The sequence below is a fragment of the Argiope bruennichi genome, chromosome 5 (genome assembly GCF_947563725.1).
Source record: "Argiope bruennichi chromosome 5, qqArgBrue1.1, whole genome shotgun sequence".
Taxonomy (NCBI): domain Eukaryota; kingdom Metazoa; phylum Arthropoda; class Arachnida; order Araneae; family Araneidae; genus Argiope; species Argiope bruennichi.
The window spans coordinates 46,753,965-46,774,127 of record NC_079155.1 but is presented as its reverse complement, the minus strand read 5'-3'; the positions used below and the strand labels follow the sequence as shown (position 1 = coordinate 46,774,127).

At 29.0% G+C, this 20,163-nt stretch overlaps 1 protein-coding gene across 2 annotated transcripts; it reads left to right on the top strand.

Annotated features, from left to right (window-relative positions):
* Positions 1–7,180: 7,180 nt before the first annotated feature.
* On the top strand, positions 7,181–18,098 carry LOC129968984 (regulator of nonsense transcripts 3B-like). 2 transcript variants are annotated; one of them, XM_056083375.1, is made up of 8 exons: positions 7,181–7,248; positions 7,866–7,962; positions 12,231–12,338; positions 12,437–12,543; positions 15,082–15,185; positions 15,268–15,363; positions 16,650–16,721; positions 17,179–18,098. In XM_056083375.1, exons 2-8 carry the CDS (start codon positions 7,879–7,881, stop codon positions 17,310–17,312), a joined length of 705 nt encoding a protein of 234 aa, XP_055939350.1. In that variant the 5' UTR covers positions 7,181–7,248; positions 7,866–7,878; the 3' UTR covers positions 17,313–18,098. The 2 variants fall into 2 exon arrangements, with proteins under 2 accessions (XP_055939350.1, XP_055939351.1); XM_056083376.1 differs by having other exon boundaries at positions 7,200–7,248; positions 7,853–7,962.
* Positions 18,099–20,163: the final 2,065 nt, after the last annotated feature.

The following is a 20,163-nucleotide window of genomic DNA, read 5'->3' as shown; positions in this document are numbered from 1 at the left end:
AGGCATACTGCCCCCTCCCATCTGTTGTAGGCATTATGATTTACCTTGCTTGTTTATATTTAGTGGAAACCATATTGAACACTTATTAAAAATCAATGTAATGAATCTCTGTTCTAATAGTCTTTCACTGCATTCTCTTTTACTGGCTTTTGGGAAATACTATATTTTTGCTTTAAAAAACACAATGTGTTTTTAAAAACATTTTTGCATAAAAATCAGGGTTTTAATCAAGAAACAAGTACTCAGGTGATTATTTTTAGGCATGATAGTTCTGTGCTTCATAGTATTATAAAGAATAGAAAAATCTCAAACCTCCTAGATACTAAGCGTTTCAGAAATACAAGTTCAAATTGTAGTGCATGGTAATATCAAGAAAATGAAAAGATCCTTCCATCTGCATTTGATAGCGACTGTAAATCTATTGGAAATATTTGTTAAAATATTTATAATAAAACGCCAGTTATTGCAAAGAAATTTGATTAATTCGAAAGCTTTACCTTAAGTCTTACTAACAAGCGAATAATCTTGCTTGCAATTTACAAAAAATATTTTTAAAAAGAAGTCTTATTTTTGTAATATTATAATTATTTATTGGCATTAATTGCTATTTTAATAAAACTGAGCTTTCATTTAAGAAAACACTGTTATTCTTGCTTCCGACATCTCCCTGGTGTAATGGGTGGGTGGGGATTTTCCATTTTAATAAATGAAACTTGCAAAACTAAAGGTTAAGGCACAATTAATATTCTCTATGGCTTCTATTCTCTTAAGGAATTTTAAAATAAGTTCTAGAAGATTTATTTCTAAATGACAAGAGCAATTTTGTAATAAATCTCCTTAAAATTATCAGTCAAAAAGACTCTTCAAATAATTATTTTTTAACATAATATTTCGGATAATGTCCGTCTACCTGTATCAAAGATAACTCAAACGCTTTCGTTTTTATGGATGGAATTATGTATATGGTTTTTATATAAAATTTTCTAGATTATCACATTTTGAGCAAAAGCAAACCTCACTCAGGGGAAGACTGTGTCCGGCTGTTCGAATATTAGTTAGTACGATAACAAAATGAAGAGAACCAAATGGATAAAATTAAATGCTCGTATTTATCATCGATATTGTAGATATCTTTCGAATTTTCAGCCAAATCTAATAAAGGATTGTTAGTCTGTACTTCCAGAAACCTGTAAATGCGATAAATCAAAAAACGCAATGACTTAAATATGTTAAATTTGATGAGATTTTGTGACTACAAGTGTGCCAAAATTTTGTCTCAATTGGTTTGGAAAAACGTTTCTAAATCACAAATTCGGTTTTCGGATACCGTATGCCAGGGATTTATCGCCAAGGGTGACACGATAGATTCAGTAAAATTGCTGAAAATTTATACTAGAGGTTAATATTTCGTCACTATTGTACATTAATATCATGTAAGGCTTTCTCTGGAATATTATCTTTATTCGAGAGAATGTAAGTAACTTTTGGGGAAACACTTGTTAATCTTACAAACAATATTTTTATTTATATTAAAGAGATAATCAAATGACTTTCAAGAAATAAGAAACATATAATGTTCAGTGAATGGACCGACAAATTCAGTATATTATTAGTGGATATCTATACAAAAATAATTTCATTAATATGTGGTATCAGAAACTACATGTAGAAGATTAAAATCGCGAAAACTATACAGAGATTTCGATGTTACGCTGGAAATCCAAAAAAATATGATTGCAAAATGATTCATTTGACTAATTGTTTCAATATTCGTTGGGAATGGTGGCTTGCACAATCAACAAGAATGTAAGAAAGATTTGTGGATACGTCCGAAGATAAAAGATAAATTTTTAATTTCTGCCACAGTGGTAACTGTCCGCTCAATGACATCTTCCGTTATGTCCATAGAAATTATATACACCAGGGATTTATGGGGAACCCATACAAAAGTTACAGGGATTGTTAGTTGAAGTAGAGACCAAGCAATATCTGTTCCATATGACTGAGTAACGTCGAGATGATTACACAATTCGCGGGGAAAATGTGCAGGGGTATTAGCATATCTGAGACAAATGTCACAAAGCAATGCGGCAGGTACACTTGGTAACATTTCCGAGATTACGATTTACAGAAAAACCAAGTACATTGCCATTTAGGTTAGCAAATACGGTCTCAAGAGATGATCAGAAATGATTATGACACACATATTGACACCGAAATTTTTTAAATATTTCTGTGATTTAAATTCAAGTATATCACAAATCAAGTGTAGAGGATAAAAATCGCGAAAACTATGCATTGATTTTGATGTCCCACATGGGAGGTAAAAAATATAATAACTACAAAAAGATTTATTTTTCTATTTCAAGAGATGTTGGGAATGGTGGTCGTTGAAGTCATTGCACAATTTTAAGTAACTTAAAAATAACTTGCAGATGCCCTCGAAGATATGAGATAAATTTTTAATGTCTGCCACAGTGGCAACTGGCCGCTTTATGAGATCATCCTGTATTATGTCTAAAGATGTCTCATACACCAGTGATTTAAGGTGACCCCATAAAAAAGCTACAAGGATTGTTAATTGAAGTGGAAAGCAGGTAATGGATTTGGTGTGTCCAGTCCATCCATAGCATCGAGATGATTACACATTTTGTGGATAAAATGTGCAAGGGCATTAGTATGGCAAAAACAACCCCCCCCCCAGCACTACGGCCGGAACATTTCGCAACTTTTCCAAGTTGGCGCATTGCAGAAAAGCAAAATACTTTGCTATCTAGGCCAGAAAGTATTGCCCCAAGGATTCCTAAATACAAGTCGACAGTGAAATTCTATTCAAAATTTCTATGACTTGCTGCCATAGAAATATCCATCGCCCACATGTGTGCATTATGAGAGTGGACAATGACTTTTGAACTAATGCATTTTTAATGATTTTCACTTCCTTGCCAGGGTTTCCAACACCATGTTCTAATCCAATTGATGTTCTTTTTTTTAAGTATATTAATAGCCTTGAGAGTGTGTCGGTTCATCCTGCATACTCATCGGTCGGTTCACCAGAATATCCTGCATACTCATTTTAAGTTTAAATAAGAAATTTGTATTCAATGCAAAAAAAAAAAAAAAAATAGCATAGCAAAATAAACAATAAAAATGGACACTGCAGTAAATTTAAATAAACAGGATAGGCTTTATTAACTCAGAAATAGGCAATAGAATAAATCCTCATTAAATATACAGACAATTTTATGGATATATTATATAGTAGAAAAAAATTCCACATGTCATTTCAATGAATAAAAAAAAATAATCCCACAATTTTCTTTTACAAAATGCATATCCTTACAATTTTTTGCTAGAGTGCATTGCCATTACGTATGAAATAGTTAAAGTAAAATTTCAATAGATATAAAAAAAAACGTATTTGAATTTATTTGAGTAATAAAATATCCCGATTGGAATAAATATCTTATAATTAACACTTTTAAATTAATTGTACATTTTTCTATAACACATAATTTAATCATTTTTGTAAGTTTCAGTATCAGCCATTGATATTGCTTATAATGACTGAAAATTGAACTATTATTTTGAACTATTATTACTTATGTAGGACATCAAAAATTGCAGTGGAAGTTTTCTGAAGATGCTTCTATAAAATTTTTGAATTTGCTCCTCTAAAATGATTTCCGTTCTGCTTCATATGCGGAAAATCGCTTACAGAGTTTGATTTCGCCGAATTTGACTGGTCATATATGAAACAAACGAAATTCTACTCGCTGTCTTGACATGACGAATAACAAATCAACTTGTAAGCTCGTATGTCTGTTTAACTTTTTTTCTTTGTATTGGAACAGTTTCGTGGTTGTAAGTGCTGTACAATTTTAGTATATTTGGCAAATTTTAAATGCATCTATTCGCGCACAAAAAAAAGTATTTTTTAAAACTTTTTTATACTATTTGCAGGTTTTTTTGTTGAAAATCAGTCATCTTTGGTGACCTGCAAGTTCTCTGGAAATATTGGTTATATCTGATTTCAAATGATTCGTTTAGATATGACTTAAAATCCTTAATTCCACCAGATCGTCTGACATTAATGTCACAGTATTTACTGATTGAAGTCATTCTCCCGAGTAGTTGGACTTTAATGTCACATTAATCACTTATTAAAATTACGTGTTTTACTAAATTTTCGTTTAATAAGTACATGGACATTTCCAATGAACATCCATCCATAATATCATCGCACTGTTAAAAACGCAAATATCCGGTCATCGATCTACCTCTCTATCTAAATTTATTATATCATCGATCTAAATTTTGCGGTATTATTTTATTTTATTTTATATTGTAAACTACTGGGATACTAAGCAAAGTCCTTCCCCTTCAGCTTTCACCAGCCTCGGTGGCAGCATAATTTTAGAGATGCATAATCCACAATTTTTTTGAATAACAAATAATTTTGCTATTGTTATTTTTAAATATCTGTTCCAAATATCTGTTATTTCAATCACATTATTAATTAGTATTAAATATAAAATTTATTAATTGTAATTAATACTTAATTTACTAATTTAAAAAACGTGTGGTTGAATGAATTTATCTATTTCAGCTTACTTCTTAAATTTGATTTTTTTTCAAAACTATTTATTTAATTTATTTATTGGAGTAAACCATTTTCTGAAAAAGTTGAATTAAAAATATATATCTCATTTCTTTAAAATGTTTAATTTAGTTCTATATTCTAGGAATAGATAACGCCAGCAGTGAACAAAATATATGCAATCAGAAAGTCGTGTCACAAGCAGTTAAAAGTGATCGTTTTAGATTAGTGCATTGGCAATTCTGAATATCAGAAAGTCCAAGTCGCTACCAGTAAGGAAGACGTGACTTCACACTTTCCAGGGAAGTCACCGCTACTATAAATTTCAGTGTTTTGCAATCCTATGATATGGGTTGAAAATTGAAAGGACCGGTTATTCTTGGAATTATCGTATTTTTAATTATATATCACTGAAATTTATCGGAGCGATGACTTCACTGGAAAGTAACAAACGATTCGATCTCTCCAATGGAAGCTGTGGAACGAAACAGAAAGGAGACCTGGATATCTTGGTTTTGATTCTTTGTACTAATTTTAGAAAACACCTGATTTTTAATTGAATAGTTGACTATATATTTATTTAAAGTAGAATAAATTAAGATTAGAAAATGAAAAAAGCAAATAAAAGAAATTAAATGATGTAAAATGAAAAAATAAAAAAGTACTTATTAAAAATTTTTAGTTTCTAATAATTTTTCATTCACGTTTAATATGTCAAAATTAATATGTTTAAACAAACTATTAAAATTACCAAAAACTTTATTTTAATTTAAAAACTTTTTTTTTTAATATTCAAAGTCAATGTTTTGTTATTTTTTTTAGCCTTCATAAGTTAAGAAAAACATCAAATAATTCCAGAAAAGACAATTAATGTTCCATATATTCAAAAGTTAATATTTTTAAATCCAACTTCCCTAATTAATTTTAATGGCGATTATTAATTATGAAGGAAATTCCTCAATATTTCACTTCAAATCATAATTTTAGCACAGAATTGAAAAAAAAAAGTATTCAGATGAAAGGAAAATCCAAAATTAGAAACAGAAGTGAACGATATAACCATAGAATCGCCACTTCTGTTCCTAAGAGCAAGCACACGATGACCATAATTCAAAGCAGCCTGTCAGTGTCTCTTGTATGTAATAGATAAGACACGCAGTTTACAGACCGTAAGATGATAGATTCGTATCTTAAGATTGGCGTAAAACCAGAAAACATTGCACATAAGGTTAGAAATAATTTTAGAGCCTTATTAAATTATTTAACTTTTTTTAATTCTCAAGTTAGTACTAGTAATTAATTATGTTTTCACGTTGGAAAATGCCAAAATTCATCTTAATTTTTATTTAATTATGAAAACTACAAAAAAAAAATAACTTCGAGGTACCCATTGGGATGATCTAACATGCCATATTTTGTAGTTATAGGCCAAACAGTCTCGCTCTATAACCACTCCTTTTTTTTAGTAGAACACGACGACACACACACACACACACACAGAGAGAGAGAGAGAGAGAGAGAGAAATTTAATTCTTACATTATTAGGGATGACGAATATTTTCAGAGCGGTTATTACGTAACCAATATCAAAAAGTCACAAATACAAGTGATCAATACTTTTCAAAGAGGGGTGTGATTCAAATCCTTGATACGATCTTACTGATGATATTTCGATTACAGGTTTTGGATCAGGATAGAAAGTAACAATCGATACGATATCACTGAAATTTGCAGGAGCGGTGAATTTACTGGAAAGTAAGAATCGGTACGATCTGTCCAATGGTTGGTTGGTTAGTTGGAGTTTTATGGCGCAAGAGCCATATCTGGCCATACTGCGCCGATCTGTCCAATGGAAGCTCTCGAAAGAAATCTGTGATTGGATTGAAAAGAGAACGGACCCGTTATTGGAATTATCGTATCGTATCATTGAATTGCATATCACTGAAATTTATCGGAGCGGTGATTCACCGGAAAGTGCGAGGCTTCACGGGAAAGTGCGAAGTCACCGCTCCACTTTACGGGAGTGACCGATATTCGTATTTGATGATGCGCTATTCCATACACATCATTTTTAATTGCTCGTGACATGATTGACTTTGATTACATGTACTCTGTTTACTGCTGGCGCCATCTATTAATAGAATATAGGACTAAAGTAAACATTTTAAAGAAATGGCATATATTTTTAACTCATCTTTTCCAGAAAATGGTTCACTCTAATAAATAAATTAAATAAATAGTTTTGAGAAAAAAAATTAAGAAGTATGCTGGAACAGATAAATTAATTCAATCTCACGTTAATTAAATTAGTAAATTAAGTATTAATTACAATTAATAAATTTTATATTTAATATTCAGTAATAATTTTTAATTAAAAATATGATTGAAATAACAGATATTTGGAACGCATATTTAAAAATAACAATAGCAATATTATTTGTTATTCAAAAAATCGTGGATTATGCATCTCTATACATTATCATTTATCATTTCCAAGCAAATGTAATACTGATAGGAGTAGTTGAGCAACAACTCAACTCTAGTAGTTCAACAACAACTCATCTCTAAAAACAAACCAACGTGCATTTGTTGTTGGAGCTTCACGTGGCGGGTTTGTTTGAATCTTTGGTGTAGATATTTGTGCGTAGGTAATTATAATTTGAATTGATTTTAAATATTTTTGCTATTTTTTATTTTACGCTACTTTCACTGGTAGTTGTAATTTACAATTCTTTTGCATTTAGGATTTTAAAATTACTGATTCCGGAAAAATATTTGCAAAGTTGAAAATATTGCGCATATTTTCATTTCAAATGAAATTTGTTCATGGCAGTACTGATTATACTAATTAAAGTATTAGGATGCATTTTAATAGCATTTACTTTAATCTACGGATCATTTTTTATGAGGACTTTCACTTCATACATTTTTGAATGAACTAGTGTTAGCATTAGTTATTTTCAAAAATAATTTCATTCTATGTGCTATTGTAAGCAATAGTACAAAATTAATTTCTTCACTTATTTGTATAGAATTATTAGAAAGAATTCGTATTAGAATAAGTATATGAAAGAGAAAAAATTCTCTTTCCTCAATGAAATTTTTCAAAATTTATTTTCTGACATTTATATAAAATGAGGTATTAGCTATGTATGAGATCTGTAAATTGGACGCTTTTCATATTGCAAATATTAAATATAGTTGGATTAGAATAAATTATATATATATATATTTTGTTTTTGTTTTTTTTAGTTTTTTTTTTTAGCTTTTTTGAAAAGATGGAAGAAAGTTTTTATAGTTACCTCTTTGAAGATGAGTATTCAGAGACTGAGGATGAGGAAGAAATTCTTAATTTCCAAAAGGTAGTTATTATTAATTTAGTATTATCAACTTTTTTTTGTAATAATGAAAAAAAATGTTTTGCATATATGTTCTAAAAAATTAATATAAATATGATTAGCAGGAGTTTGGAAATATGGACTACAGAAACACTTTTCTTAGGTTTCAAATTTAGAAAAATTCTGAGGTTTTTTATTAGTGATAACTTTTGAAAGTATTATATAAAAGAATATTACATGTGGTTAGTAACAACTTAATTTTGGTTTGCACGAATAATTATGCGTATTTCAACATTGTTCTTCACCCTTGTAGGTTTCAAATTTTGATAGATTAAAAGGTAGTCAATACAATGAATTCTGAAAAGGCGGCTGGCTTTATAGTTATTTCTAGATGTAGAATCCGTTACCCCATGGATTCCTTAAGATGCGAGACCTTCGTTGAAAAGCCATTCTTCTGAACAGGGATTTTCTTATCCACATAAGCATAATGACTTAATGTTGATTTTGAATGAAATTATATTTTGCTTCAAGTAGGGTTTCTTTCAAATAGCTAGTTTAATCGAAAAAAGCGTGACAAACTGCTATTCTTATGTAGCTAAACATTTCGTAAATCAATGCTTTTCTTAGTTCATGTATTTTTATGATACTAAACCATTTTTTTTTTCTATTTTAATGTCTTCCAACAATTTTTTTCTTCACACAAAATGAGCTGATGCAATTTAAAAATAATCAAAACAATCTAAATTTCAAGAAATATATAAAAATGGATTGTTATATTGCTTCTGCCCTCAGATTTAGATTCATTTTTTCTGTTTATAGTAATTTTTTTTTTAATATTGCATTGATAAAAAGAAATTTTCTGATTTTTGAGCATGGGTGTTTTTGTTCTTTTTTTAAATGTGATGATTTTTTTAAACTTCCTTAATGAACTACAGAAAATAATTTAGTTCAAAATCATAAAAATAGAAATTAGAATTAAAAAAAAACTGTTTTTATTTGGAAAGTTATTTATATTTATTATACACATTAATGTACCTCAAGTAGATGAAAACGAGGAGTAAAATAGACAAAATTAAATATTCGAGTAAATTTATTACAAATATTAAGAGCCTGATTACTTTGTAACTTGACTAGTTGAAGATATTTCTTCAATAATGGACAAAAATAGTAATACATTTCTTGGATAAAAATATAGAACTTTAAAACATTTCTAAAAAATATAAATATGAACATCAAAAATTATCCATTTATTCCACATTTCTGTTAAGTAATATAGTTTTTCTGACATGCTGTTGTAAATTCTTCTGTAAATGATAAAATTTGAATGGTTAAATTAAATAACTTTTTATGAATCTTGTATGAAGTACAAAGCAAATTCAAATTAAATGTTTTCTTATAGAAGTCTAGTTCAAAATAATTTAGGTGATTGCTTTAATGGTTTATGAGCAACAAATTATTTTTAATATAGAGAAATGTTGGATTCATAGCTATTTCAGGATATTGCAACATTTTATTATTTTCATTGGTACTTCCATATCATGAGAAAATTATATCAAGAAGCTTGCAACAAAACATCTGTAATACTTGTTAATTATGAGAATGAGATATACTCATGTTAGCGTGTTGTGTGTTGGTTTAAGAACAAATACAGAAATAGCACGACAGGTGCAATTAAAAAGCTGCAATTATTTTATTTTATACTAGCTGTACCTGTTCACATGTTGCTGTATTTGGAAAAAAAAAGGCAATTTTGATACCTCAAACATAATTTATTAATGATCAGATGTATACAATACATCAAAATGAAAATTAACAATAAAATTATCCCTACATATATGTCATTTGAATATAACATATGTACAAAACACAGATATAAATAGTTGATGGTAAAATAAACATGCTTATTCATTTGTGATATTAAATAATATTGCAAACGAATTTCAATTGAACAATAATTTTGTAATTATTAAATATCATCATGAAATGAATGATATTTGATTGATGGTGAACTTTATCTTAGTAGTGCTTGTAAATATACAACATTTTTTTGTTTTCCTATCTGGTGCAAGAACAAATAAATTTGATGGTTTTCCATCTTGTGAACACCCAACCTACTGCTGTCCATGTGAGAAGCATAGATTTATCAAATTTAATCCATATACTTCCAATGATTGTCCCTGTGCTTTGTTAATGTTCATTGCAAAGGCAGTCGTACAGGAAACTGTAGACATTTGAATTCAAATGGAGTATCCGTTTGTATCATGCGAATGTGTGGTAGTAGTAGTACATGTTCCCCTTGGTGTTTTCCATTTAAAATGGTTGCCTCAGTTATGTTATTCATTAATTTTTTTACTGATAGCCTTGTCCCATTGCATAGTCACGGTGGATTTATATTGCATAGAAGGATGTTGGGGAACCAATTTTAAAAGATAAAATATGCGATGGCATTCCTGGTAGATCCAATGAATTTAAAAATTCTATTGGATAATTCACTGATTCATCTTGATTGACAACAGTATCTATGGATTTATACGTTGTTTCTTCATCGGTTATTTCATTTTGAATTGTGAAGTTTAGTAAATTCATATCAATGTTTTTAGCTGCCAATATAGCACGCTCACTAACCCATTGATTATTTTTAAAATTCTGTGATAAATTTGGAAAATCTTTGGCAATCAATTCATCAGTGGATTTTACAATGTGACAGAAGTTTTCTGTAGTGTAATACAGTGTGAGGATTCATCCATTTCCATTTTACCATTCCCAATATCTAACAATTGTTTTGCAAATCGTTCAGAAGATTCATCTTGTTGCAATTGAACACGCATATTGGTCTTTAAAGATATTTTTTCCACATACCCCCATAACACTGATGATTTGAGACATGCATTCAATTCATCTGCAGATGTTGAAAGTGGTATAATTGATAGAGTTTGTCGAAAATCCCCAGCTATCAAAATGAGTGCACTACCAAAGAGCTGCTCATTTCCTCTCAAATCTTTCAGTGTGTGATTGAGTGTTTCCAATGATTTCTTGTTTTCCATGGTGCATTCATCTCATATTATAAGCTGACATGGTCTTAGTACTTTTCCCATCCCAGAATATTTGCTAATATTACATGTTGGAGTTTCAATTACCTGCATATTTAATGGCAATTTCAATGCTGAATGTGCTGTTCGACCACCGTCCAAAAGAGTTACTGCAATACCAGATGATGCAATAGCAAGTGCAATATTATTTTGTGATCTTATAGTTGCCAGAATAATTGAAATAAGAAAAGTTTTGTCAGTGCCTCCAGGTGCATCTAAGAAATATAAACCACAACTCTTGTTAGATATTCCATTTATAATTGTGTCATGCTGTTCGTTGTTCTAATACCAATTTCGGCAGATTAATTCAAACAAATGTTTGTAATTCATTAACATCGAAGTGCGTTTCTCGTTGTATATCTCGATCAAAAATGTCATTACCAGATCTATTTGGAGCAATCATTCCCAATTCTGTCAGTGATTTGTTGGCTATTGTCAAACATACATCCTCAATTCAAATCAATGCTTCATTGTATATATTTGATGTAAATTGAATGTTGGGATTGGCATTTATTCTATGCGTGCGATGTAAAATGTCTTCACTCATGTAGTCTTTATATTTTTCCCAAAGATCCTTTGGATTAGCCGGAAAACATGTAGTTAGTATGATGGGAAATAGTGTATGTATCTGCTGTGGTTGAGCTGTATTAGAAGCATCAGCGAGTGAAATATCCCAATGAGCATCGTTTTCTAAGAGACTTCATTTCTGGCAAGCCTCACGAAATGTAGCACACACATGGTCATTGACTGTTTTTAATTCTTGGAAAGATGTCAGTCCACGAACATTGATTACTAATAATCTTAGGTAAAAGCATTCTGCGTTATTTCGATGTACAGTGTATAGACGACCCAATGCATCTGTGGAATATAATCTGCATCTTAGGTGTCCTTGTATTGCCCTACCTTGTTTACGACTCTGAAATTTTCTTATTGGTAGATGCCAAACATTAATTATATTTGTATACTATTTATGTTTTAAAATATATGCTTTCTATGTACCAAATCCTATAATATTTTCCCAAATATTTTCTTCGAATTTTGTAGTAGATAATGCTTTCAGGTGGCAAGATTTAAAAAAGTTGCATAAATAAATTAATACTGTGTATTTATGTGATGAGAAAGCAGCTTGTCTTAAAGACTACTCTTGTGAAAAATTTAATCTTTATTACATTCTTAAACTAAATTATTTTTATTTATTTTTAGATTCCCCGGCATATAAGTCGGAAAATCAAAAAAAATGCATGTGTTCCTCAAATAACTGAGGATACATCTGAAAGTGAGGAAGACGAAAATATTCTTCCTTCATCAAAGGTATTTGTTAATTATCTAGCATGAATATAAATTTTTATATGCTCAATTTCTATATATTTTATTTGCAAATTAATTTTTTTTTTTTTTTTTTTTTTTAGGTGGTTATACGCCATTTACCACCTGAGATGACTGGAGAACTGTTTTTCCAGTTTGTCTCTCCTTTGCCTGCCCATAACTACAAATACTTTGTAGAGGCAAGCAAGGAGTAAGTCAATTTCATTTTTATTTATTGTGTTAATTTAATGATAAACTATCTTTTTATATGCTTATTTTTTACAAAAAAACAGTTTCATTTAGAATCTCTTCTACTTCATGATCCGTTCATGTACTTGCTCTTGCTTTATTTATGCCCTGCTCCATTTATTTGATTGAATTGGCTGAAGGAATAGCTCTTGAGCTTGTAAGAATATCTGTACAATAACATAAAAATTTTAATGTTTTTATAAAACTTATGAAACCATAGAATACAAAAATAGCCTAATTAGACTTTAAAACCTACTTATGCACTCTTGTCCATAAATTAAGGATAATGCAAGTTCAGAAAAAGAAAGAGTCAGAAGCAAAACAAATGACTTATTTGTAAAGCCTATTTATTAAACAAAAGGTAAACAGCAAAAAAGATACTATATGTTTGATATCATTAATAAAAATTGCAATTTTTTGTTCCCTAGAGCAAATTACAAAAAAAAAGTATTTACAAAAACCAATATTATATGGTTGGTATGATGGTTAATACATAGGTCTCCCAGATGATTCAATACAGTCTGTACAATGCCTAGGCATGCTGAGTATCAAATTATTGATCTGATTTTGGGGAACATTATACCACTCATCAAGCAATGCATTCTGAAGTTCCGGTAGACATGTAGAAGGGGGTTGATGGGCTGCAATTCGTCGGCCTAGCATGTCCCACGCATGCCCTACTGGATTCAAGTCCGCCGTGAACACTGGCATTTGTTTATGATGTTTGCACAGTGAGGACGGCCGTTATCATCCATAAACACGAATTCTGCGCCCATGGTGCCGCGAAAAAACATACATTTTGTTCGAGAATGGCGTCTCAATAGATTTGGCCTGTTATGGTTCCAATTTGAACATGCAGGTTAGTTCCGGAACCCAGAATAATTCCTCCCCAAACGAGCAATTCTGCACCACCCTAATAGTGTCGTTCAATGATGTTGTATTGGTAGTAACGGGTACCTGGTGCTCTCTATATGGAAGTCCGGCAAGAATCGGACTGCAGGCTAAACCTGAACTCGTTGGAAAATATCACACTAGCCCACTGTTGCGGTGTCCACAATGCACGCTCGCTACTCCAGGTGACAGTGAGTTGCAGTAAGTGGGACACATCTGACAGGTTTACGAGCATATAGATCATTCTGCCCATCATCTGTACACAGTCTGCCTTGAAGCTGTTGTACCAGTGACTGACGAGATAGGTCTGTTGCTGTGCTCCGTCTGTTTCTTTTGGCAATAACTGTCATATACCGGTCCTCATTCGGCATTATAACTGAGAGGCATTCTGTGCTGTAACATCTACTCACATTATCATCTTGGAATCGTTACCAAAGCCTGGAGTTTCACTCTGGGGGATTTCAACTTCCTCGGATGCTTCCAGTTGGGTTCGCCCACATTCCAGAGAGCCGATAATTCTACCACATAAAAAAGATCATCCGAATGCGTCCTTTGTGTCATAACTGTGGTTATTGCACCGAAAGGCTTATAAAGCACTTGCGAACAATTTTACTTTGCTTGTGTTCCTTATACATCACTCTCTTACACTCTCATAATTTACGATGTACTATCTGTGTCATCTGGTGGTTTCCTGCAATTTGCTTATGATTTTTGAAGATGTGTGTGGTTATTTTATGGGTGATAAATGTATCTTAGAGTTCAATTTCCGTGTGGCTCTGAAATATCCTTAATTTATGGACATGAGTGTAATTAGGAATGCAAGAATAAGCAGCACCAGTGTTGATGCATAAAAGAATGAAGTTTAATTTTAAAAGAAAGAACATAGTTTATGTGTATGGCGATAGAGATATTAAGATTACTCCCAGATCAAAAGTATTTGAGAAAGGAAACAATGTTTTTTTAAGTATTACATGAATGAAAAGGTATAAAATTATTATTTTATTTACTGATAGCCTTGTTCTTGGACACTACTGGAAATTATTTTCCTATTTTTAATTAATATTTTCCCTGAAACCTAGACATTATTGCAAATTCCTAATATTTAATAATTTTATAATATTCTTAATATTATTCTTAGTAATATTCTTAAATCTTTTAAAATTAACTCAGTTTTATAAATTTAGCTTTTTTGATCTGTAGTTTCAAAATAAGTATTGAGATCTTACAGGTAATACTTGAATGAATTAAATGTCATTAATACTTATTTGTATTAATTTTGAAACAAAATTTTTATGAAAATGCGGAAACTACAAAATTTGAGACATTGCTAAGAGTTTATTTTCTATCAGAAAGTGTTAGAAATAACATTGAAATTGTTTTTATTTCTTAACTAATCATAACTTAAGTCATCCTACAAGTAAGATATTTCTCATTACGTGATAACGCAACTTTTTATCATTGCATTATTTTTCATTTGAAGACTAATTATAATTGGGGATTTTAAATTACATATAAAAGTATCGCCTTAATATGTGAAGCTTCATACACCTTTGGCTATTTATAAATATATATATGATTATTTAGCTCTAATTTCCTTTTTTCACAATAGATTCAAAAACATGTATGGCACAGCATACATTAATTTTATGAACAGGGATGATGGAATTTTGTTTATGAAACAATATGATGGTCATATCTTCCATAGCAGCAGAGGTAATTATATTCTTTTGACATATTTGTTGTTAATGTTAAATTTTTGTTACAATTATTATTAAAGCATTACTTCTAATTATAGGGGCAGAATATAAAGCTATTGTAGAGTTTGCTCCTTCTGCACAAGTTCCAAAAGAACATTCCTCAAATGATTACATTTGTGGAAAAATTGACTATGGTAAATGTTTTATAAATATGAATTGAGATTTTATCAGCTGTATGAAGTATGTTATTACCCAATTACAGCAACCCAAGTTTTTATAGCATATAAAGTCAGTAATTTGTTTGATTATATGCATAAATTAACCAATGGAAGGTTTAGAATTTCCCTTTTTTTCACCCTAACTTCTGAAATCAGATGTTTTAATAATTTATTATTTATAAATTATTGATAATTTAATATTTCCATCTATATAAGAAGTTTTCAAGTAATAAATATTGCAAAAATTAAAATAAAATAACTTTTTCAATTAGACATACACTTCTAATAGCAAAACTTTATCAAATAAGGTATTAATATGGGAAAATATGTTGATTTCTGTAGAAGCTGACGACAAATAGTTACGAAAAATAAATTTTACATTACATTAGAAAAAAAGATGACAGAAAATAAAATGTTTTTCTTTCACTCATTCATAAGTACATAATTTTAAATTTTTATCTGTGAAATTGGCTGAGATATTAGCGGCTAATTATTGACTATTTTTCCATATACTAGATTGGCATTTGAACTAATCCGTATAACAAAGTTATTAAAAGGGCAGAAATGTAATGCATTTATTAGCCTTCTTCTAAACATACTTAGATCAGTGTAATTTGTTTCATCACTTAGAAGACTTTTATAAACATCTGCAGCATCTACATGAGATTTTATACATAAAAGAATCCAAACAATCCTATAAATAAAAATCCACAGGCATCAAAGGTGATATAAAAAGAAATTCAACATTCTTTTAACATTGTCTTGCAACTGATAGGTGGAGAGGAGAGGTACCATTTAGTTGTGATTACATTTGTAGAATTGCTATCAAACACCAAAGAATTAATCAAGTATCTTTTAGCATGCTTTTGTGTAAAAGAGGATCAACCAAAAAGTTATTAAAAATTGTCACAGCACATATTTATTGGAAATTGTTACTGATCATGAGTTTCTTAAGAAAATAATGTTTTTCATTTAAAATATGATTGTTTTAGCAAATGTTACTTTCCTCTTGATCAGAGGGGCATTTGTCTGTCCAAATTACATTTCTGAGAGTAAAAATTAAAATAAAAGATTTGATTCCATTTGCAGTGAGGCGCAGTTGTAAAATTCTAGAGACTAATCAGATCCGATTGCTCAAATACTATATGGTTACTAGTAATTATGTTGAGATATTCTCTTCACTTCATTTTTGCAAGTATTATTAATATTACTTTTGCAATAATTATAATGTAGATTTTTTCTTTATTACATTTTTATTTCAGATCCCGACTATCTGGAGTTTTTAGAAAGCTTAAAGATAAAAAATGCAGAAATATCTAAAGAAGAGGATGAAGGTATATTTCTTTATGTAATCTGTTTTGATCATCAATTAAATATATTTATATACAAGAATGATAATGTTTTTCATTTTTGATAATTTAATAACATTTTTAGTGTCAGTTTTTCCATCATCATACTTATTATTACTGCTATGCAGCGATATTAGTTTTCACTGTGATAATATCAAAAAGATTTCATATATTAAAATTAAATATTTTTATAATTTTAATTTAATTGTACTTTTAATCATAAAATTTTTGTGCACCTATTTAACAAGTGAATCTCATTTTTTTTTTGTTTGTGTGTGTTTAGTATGTAATGCTGTGATTTTCATTATTTCATTTTTTATTGTTATAGTTAATATAGTTAAACTTATAAATCTTTATAGTTAATCTTATAAATCTTCTGATTGATATATGTTTAGAGTAAATTTTAAAATATGTCTAATACATTTTACTGTTTGTGTTGCAGTTCAGAAAGCTGCTTCCAGAACTTTTGATCCATTGGTTTATTATCTTAACACAATGAGAAGTCAACATGCTGCCAGAGGAGAATTCAGACATCCTCAGAAATATTATCGAAAACACTGGCGACGAAACTACTGATCAGTAGTGGGTTATGGGGACACATTACATTCCTAAATTTTCAAACTTTATTTAAAGTATTATTGGAAATATTTTGATTATATTTTTAACATTAAAAAATCACTTTAATCAAAAAATATTTTTTTTTTCTTCAATTTTGTAACTTAAGGGAATTTTTTTTTTTTAATCTTTTTATTTTATTTATTTTTTTACTTCAGGTGATCATTAGGTTTAATCTGTACAATAGGGATTTAATATAAATATATGCAGTCAGTATTTTTGTCAAACGAACTGATTGCCATAGGTGGCTAGTTGTAAATACCACATAATTACATGACTTTAATTAAATACATGACTTTGAAATTTTGACACAATGAGTAGAAATAAAAGTTGAATAAAATTAATTAATAAAATAAAATTTGATGTTTTGACCAATTTTCAGGTAATGTGTCCCCTAACATATCGATTGCCAGTATAGCTAGTTTTTCATGCATTTTTATAATTGTCATTTTTATTGAGTGTAAATATTGTGAATATCTTAGTCGTCCTTCTTTTTGTTTTATTTATAAAATATTTTTTGCACATGTTTTTCTATTTTATTTAATGTATATATATTCAATTGAAGATCAAATTGTAAATTTATTTTTGTGTCATGCGCTCAAACTGTGATCTTATTTTTTGTATTGTGTATGCTCAAACTTGTGAGCTTATTTTTATATCACGTGTGCTCAAATTGTGAGCTTATTTTTCTATCTTATGTTCTTTAATTGTGAGCTTATTTTTCTTTATACTGTACTCAAATTATGAGCCTACTTTTATAATCAGTATTTTCTATGTTTTTAAGGAATAAAATGATTTTTAACTCATTTTTTGTTTTATTTAATGTCTGAATATTCTATTTCTAAATTTATAGTGGATATACATTATGGATTTTATCCCCATCATGTTAAAATTTCCTTTGTCTTGAATTAGGAAACACTCTTACATAAACTGAATTTGTAATTTCTGGACAGATGAAATATTTTTCTAATATTCTCAACTTGGAATAAAGTACAATTTTTTTCTTTGTTTATTTTTAAATTGCATGTAATGTTTGATAAAAATAACATAAATGATTTGATTTTTCCTCAGTTCCTTAACAACTCAACAAAAATTTCATATTTTATGGATACATAAATATTATGTAATACTCGTTTTCTTATGATATTGCTAGTAATTATTGCGCAGTAATTTTATGTGAATGACGGTTCTGCTTAAATTCTGCAATTCAAATTAAGTTGATCTCCCTTTTATTGAAGGTGAAATAAAAAAAATTAATAATACTAAGTTTAGTAATTATTGTATTTAGTTAGAGAAGTAATTATTGTATTACTTTTTTAATAGTCCTAAGATGTTATGTGAACAGTTCCCATTACAAAGGTTCATGTACACAGTCAATAGAACTGAAGTAAAATATTTAAAGAACACTTCTTTAATAACAAGTAATCTGGCGTAATCATGGGCATGAAATTATATTTAAACGTTTTATCTGAAAACAAATACAGCTTTCCTGGCGAACCAGTTGGTTACTTGAGGCTACTAGTTAATAATCTATAAATCGTAATGCATAGATGGTGACGCAATTATTTAAAAAGTAATTGTGTCATGAATGTGCATAAAATGAAAAATAAATATAAAAGTTGTATTTTAAAAACTACTATATATGAAAGATTAATTACAGCACCTCTCATCAATATATTCATATATTACAAGCATAAATACGCGTACTGAGTTACGTACAGTGATAAGGAAGTGTTCAAAAACATTTTGAATCAATCACAACTGAATTTTTTTCCCTAATATTGCTAGCAAAAATGGTTTTGTTTTCCTTACAAAAATTCTGGATTCGTTACTTTACAGATTTCACTCATGCGCTATTAAAAAAAGTTTGCCTTCAACTTCTTGATAGTTATTTATTTATTTATTTATTTCTGTTAAACTGCATTGATGATTGAAACGATATTTGATGGTTGATTTAAAAACAGCAATATCAGAAATCTTACTGATCGTCAATTAAATATTTAGGTATTAATGAAAATTTTACTTGGTTGATGCTTATTCATAAACTTAAAAAAATAAATTTTGATTGTAGTGAATAAGTTTTGATAACCTATAGAATTATTTTTTACGCTAATACATACAGTTGAAATCTTAAAATATAGTTTAAATTCAATTACTTATTTTATCTATATAAAATAAGTTTTTAAATGATAATAAACAAAATAACACTTTCAATAGAAACTATTGAAAGTACGAGCATATTATATTGACAGAATTATCACAAGATTAAAAAAGTATTTCTAAAAGAAATATCAGATGTTTTAATTATTATTAAAAATTTATTTTCTTTTTCAAACGACTTAAGAAATAGGGTTATTGTATTTGACTACAGACTGAGATATTAGATAAAGCGTATAAAAATATTTATAAAGAAAACTTGAATTTTAACTGAAATCTTTGCTTTTGAATAATAATTTTGTAGTCATTCGTTTTAATTTTGTAAATTTATATTTTATCTCAGTGATTAATTATGTAAACACATTTCAATTGTTCAGGAGAGTTTTGATTATCCAACATTCTGAGTTATTTTTTTTTAAGCTCCTTTCAAATTTTTAAAAATAAATTAGAAAGGGATTTTGTTGAAATAAGTAGCATTCTTACTAACAAATTTTTTTCTGGATATCCTCGAAAGATAAGGATTTCCAGAATAAATAAGAATTATCTTCTCAATTTAAGAAAATTTAGTTATTATATTTTTTCATAACAAATATGAAATAACAGAATCATGAATGCTATGATATGAGAAAAAAAGAAAATTGTTCTTAATATCTTT

Bases quoted from the DNA above. Each gene is read 5' to 3' on its own strand.
- LOC129968984 (XM_056083375.1), top strand. From the start codon at position 7,879: ATGGAAGAAAGTTTTTATAGTTACCTCTTTGAAGATGAGTATTCAGAG. The intron at 15,364-16,649 runs GTAAATGTTTTA...TTTTTATTTCAG, and splicing joins TTGTGGAAAAATTGACTATG to ATCCCGACTATCTGGAGTTT. The intron at 16,722-17,178 runs GTATATTTCTTT...TTTGTGTTGCAG, and splicing joins ATCTAAAGAAGAGGATGAAG to TTCAGAAAGCTGCTTCCAGA.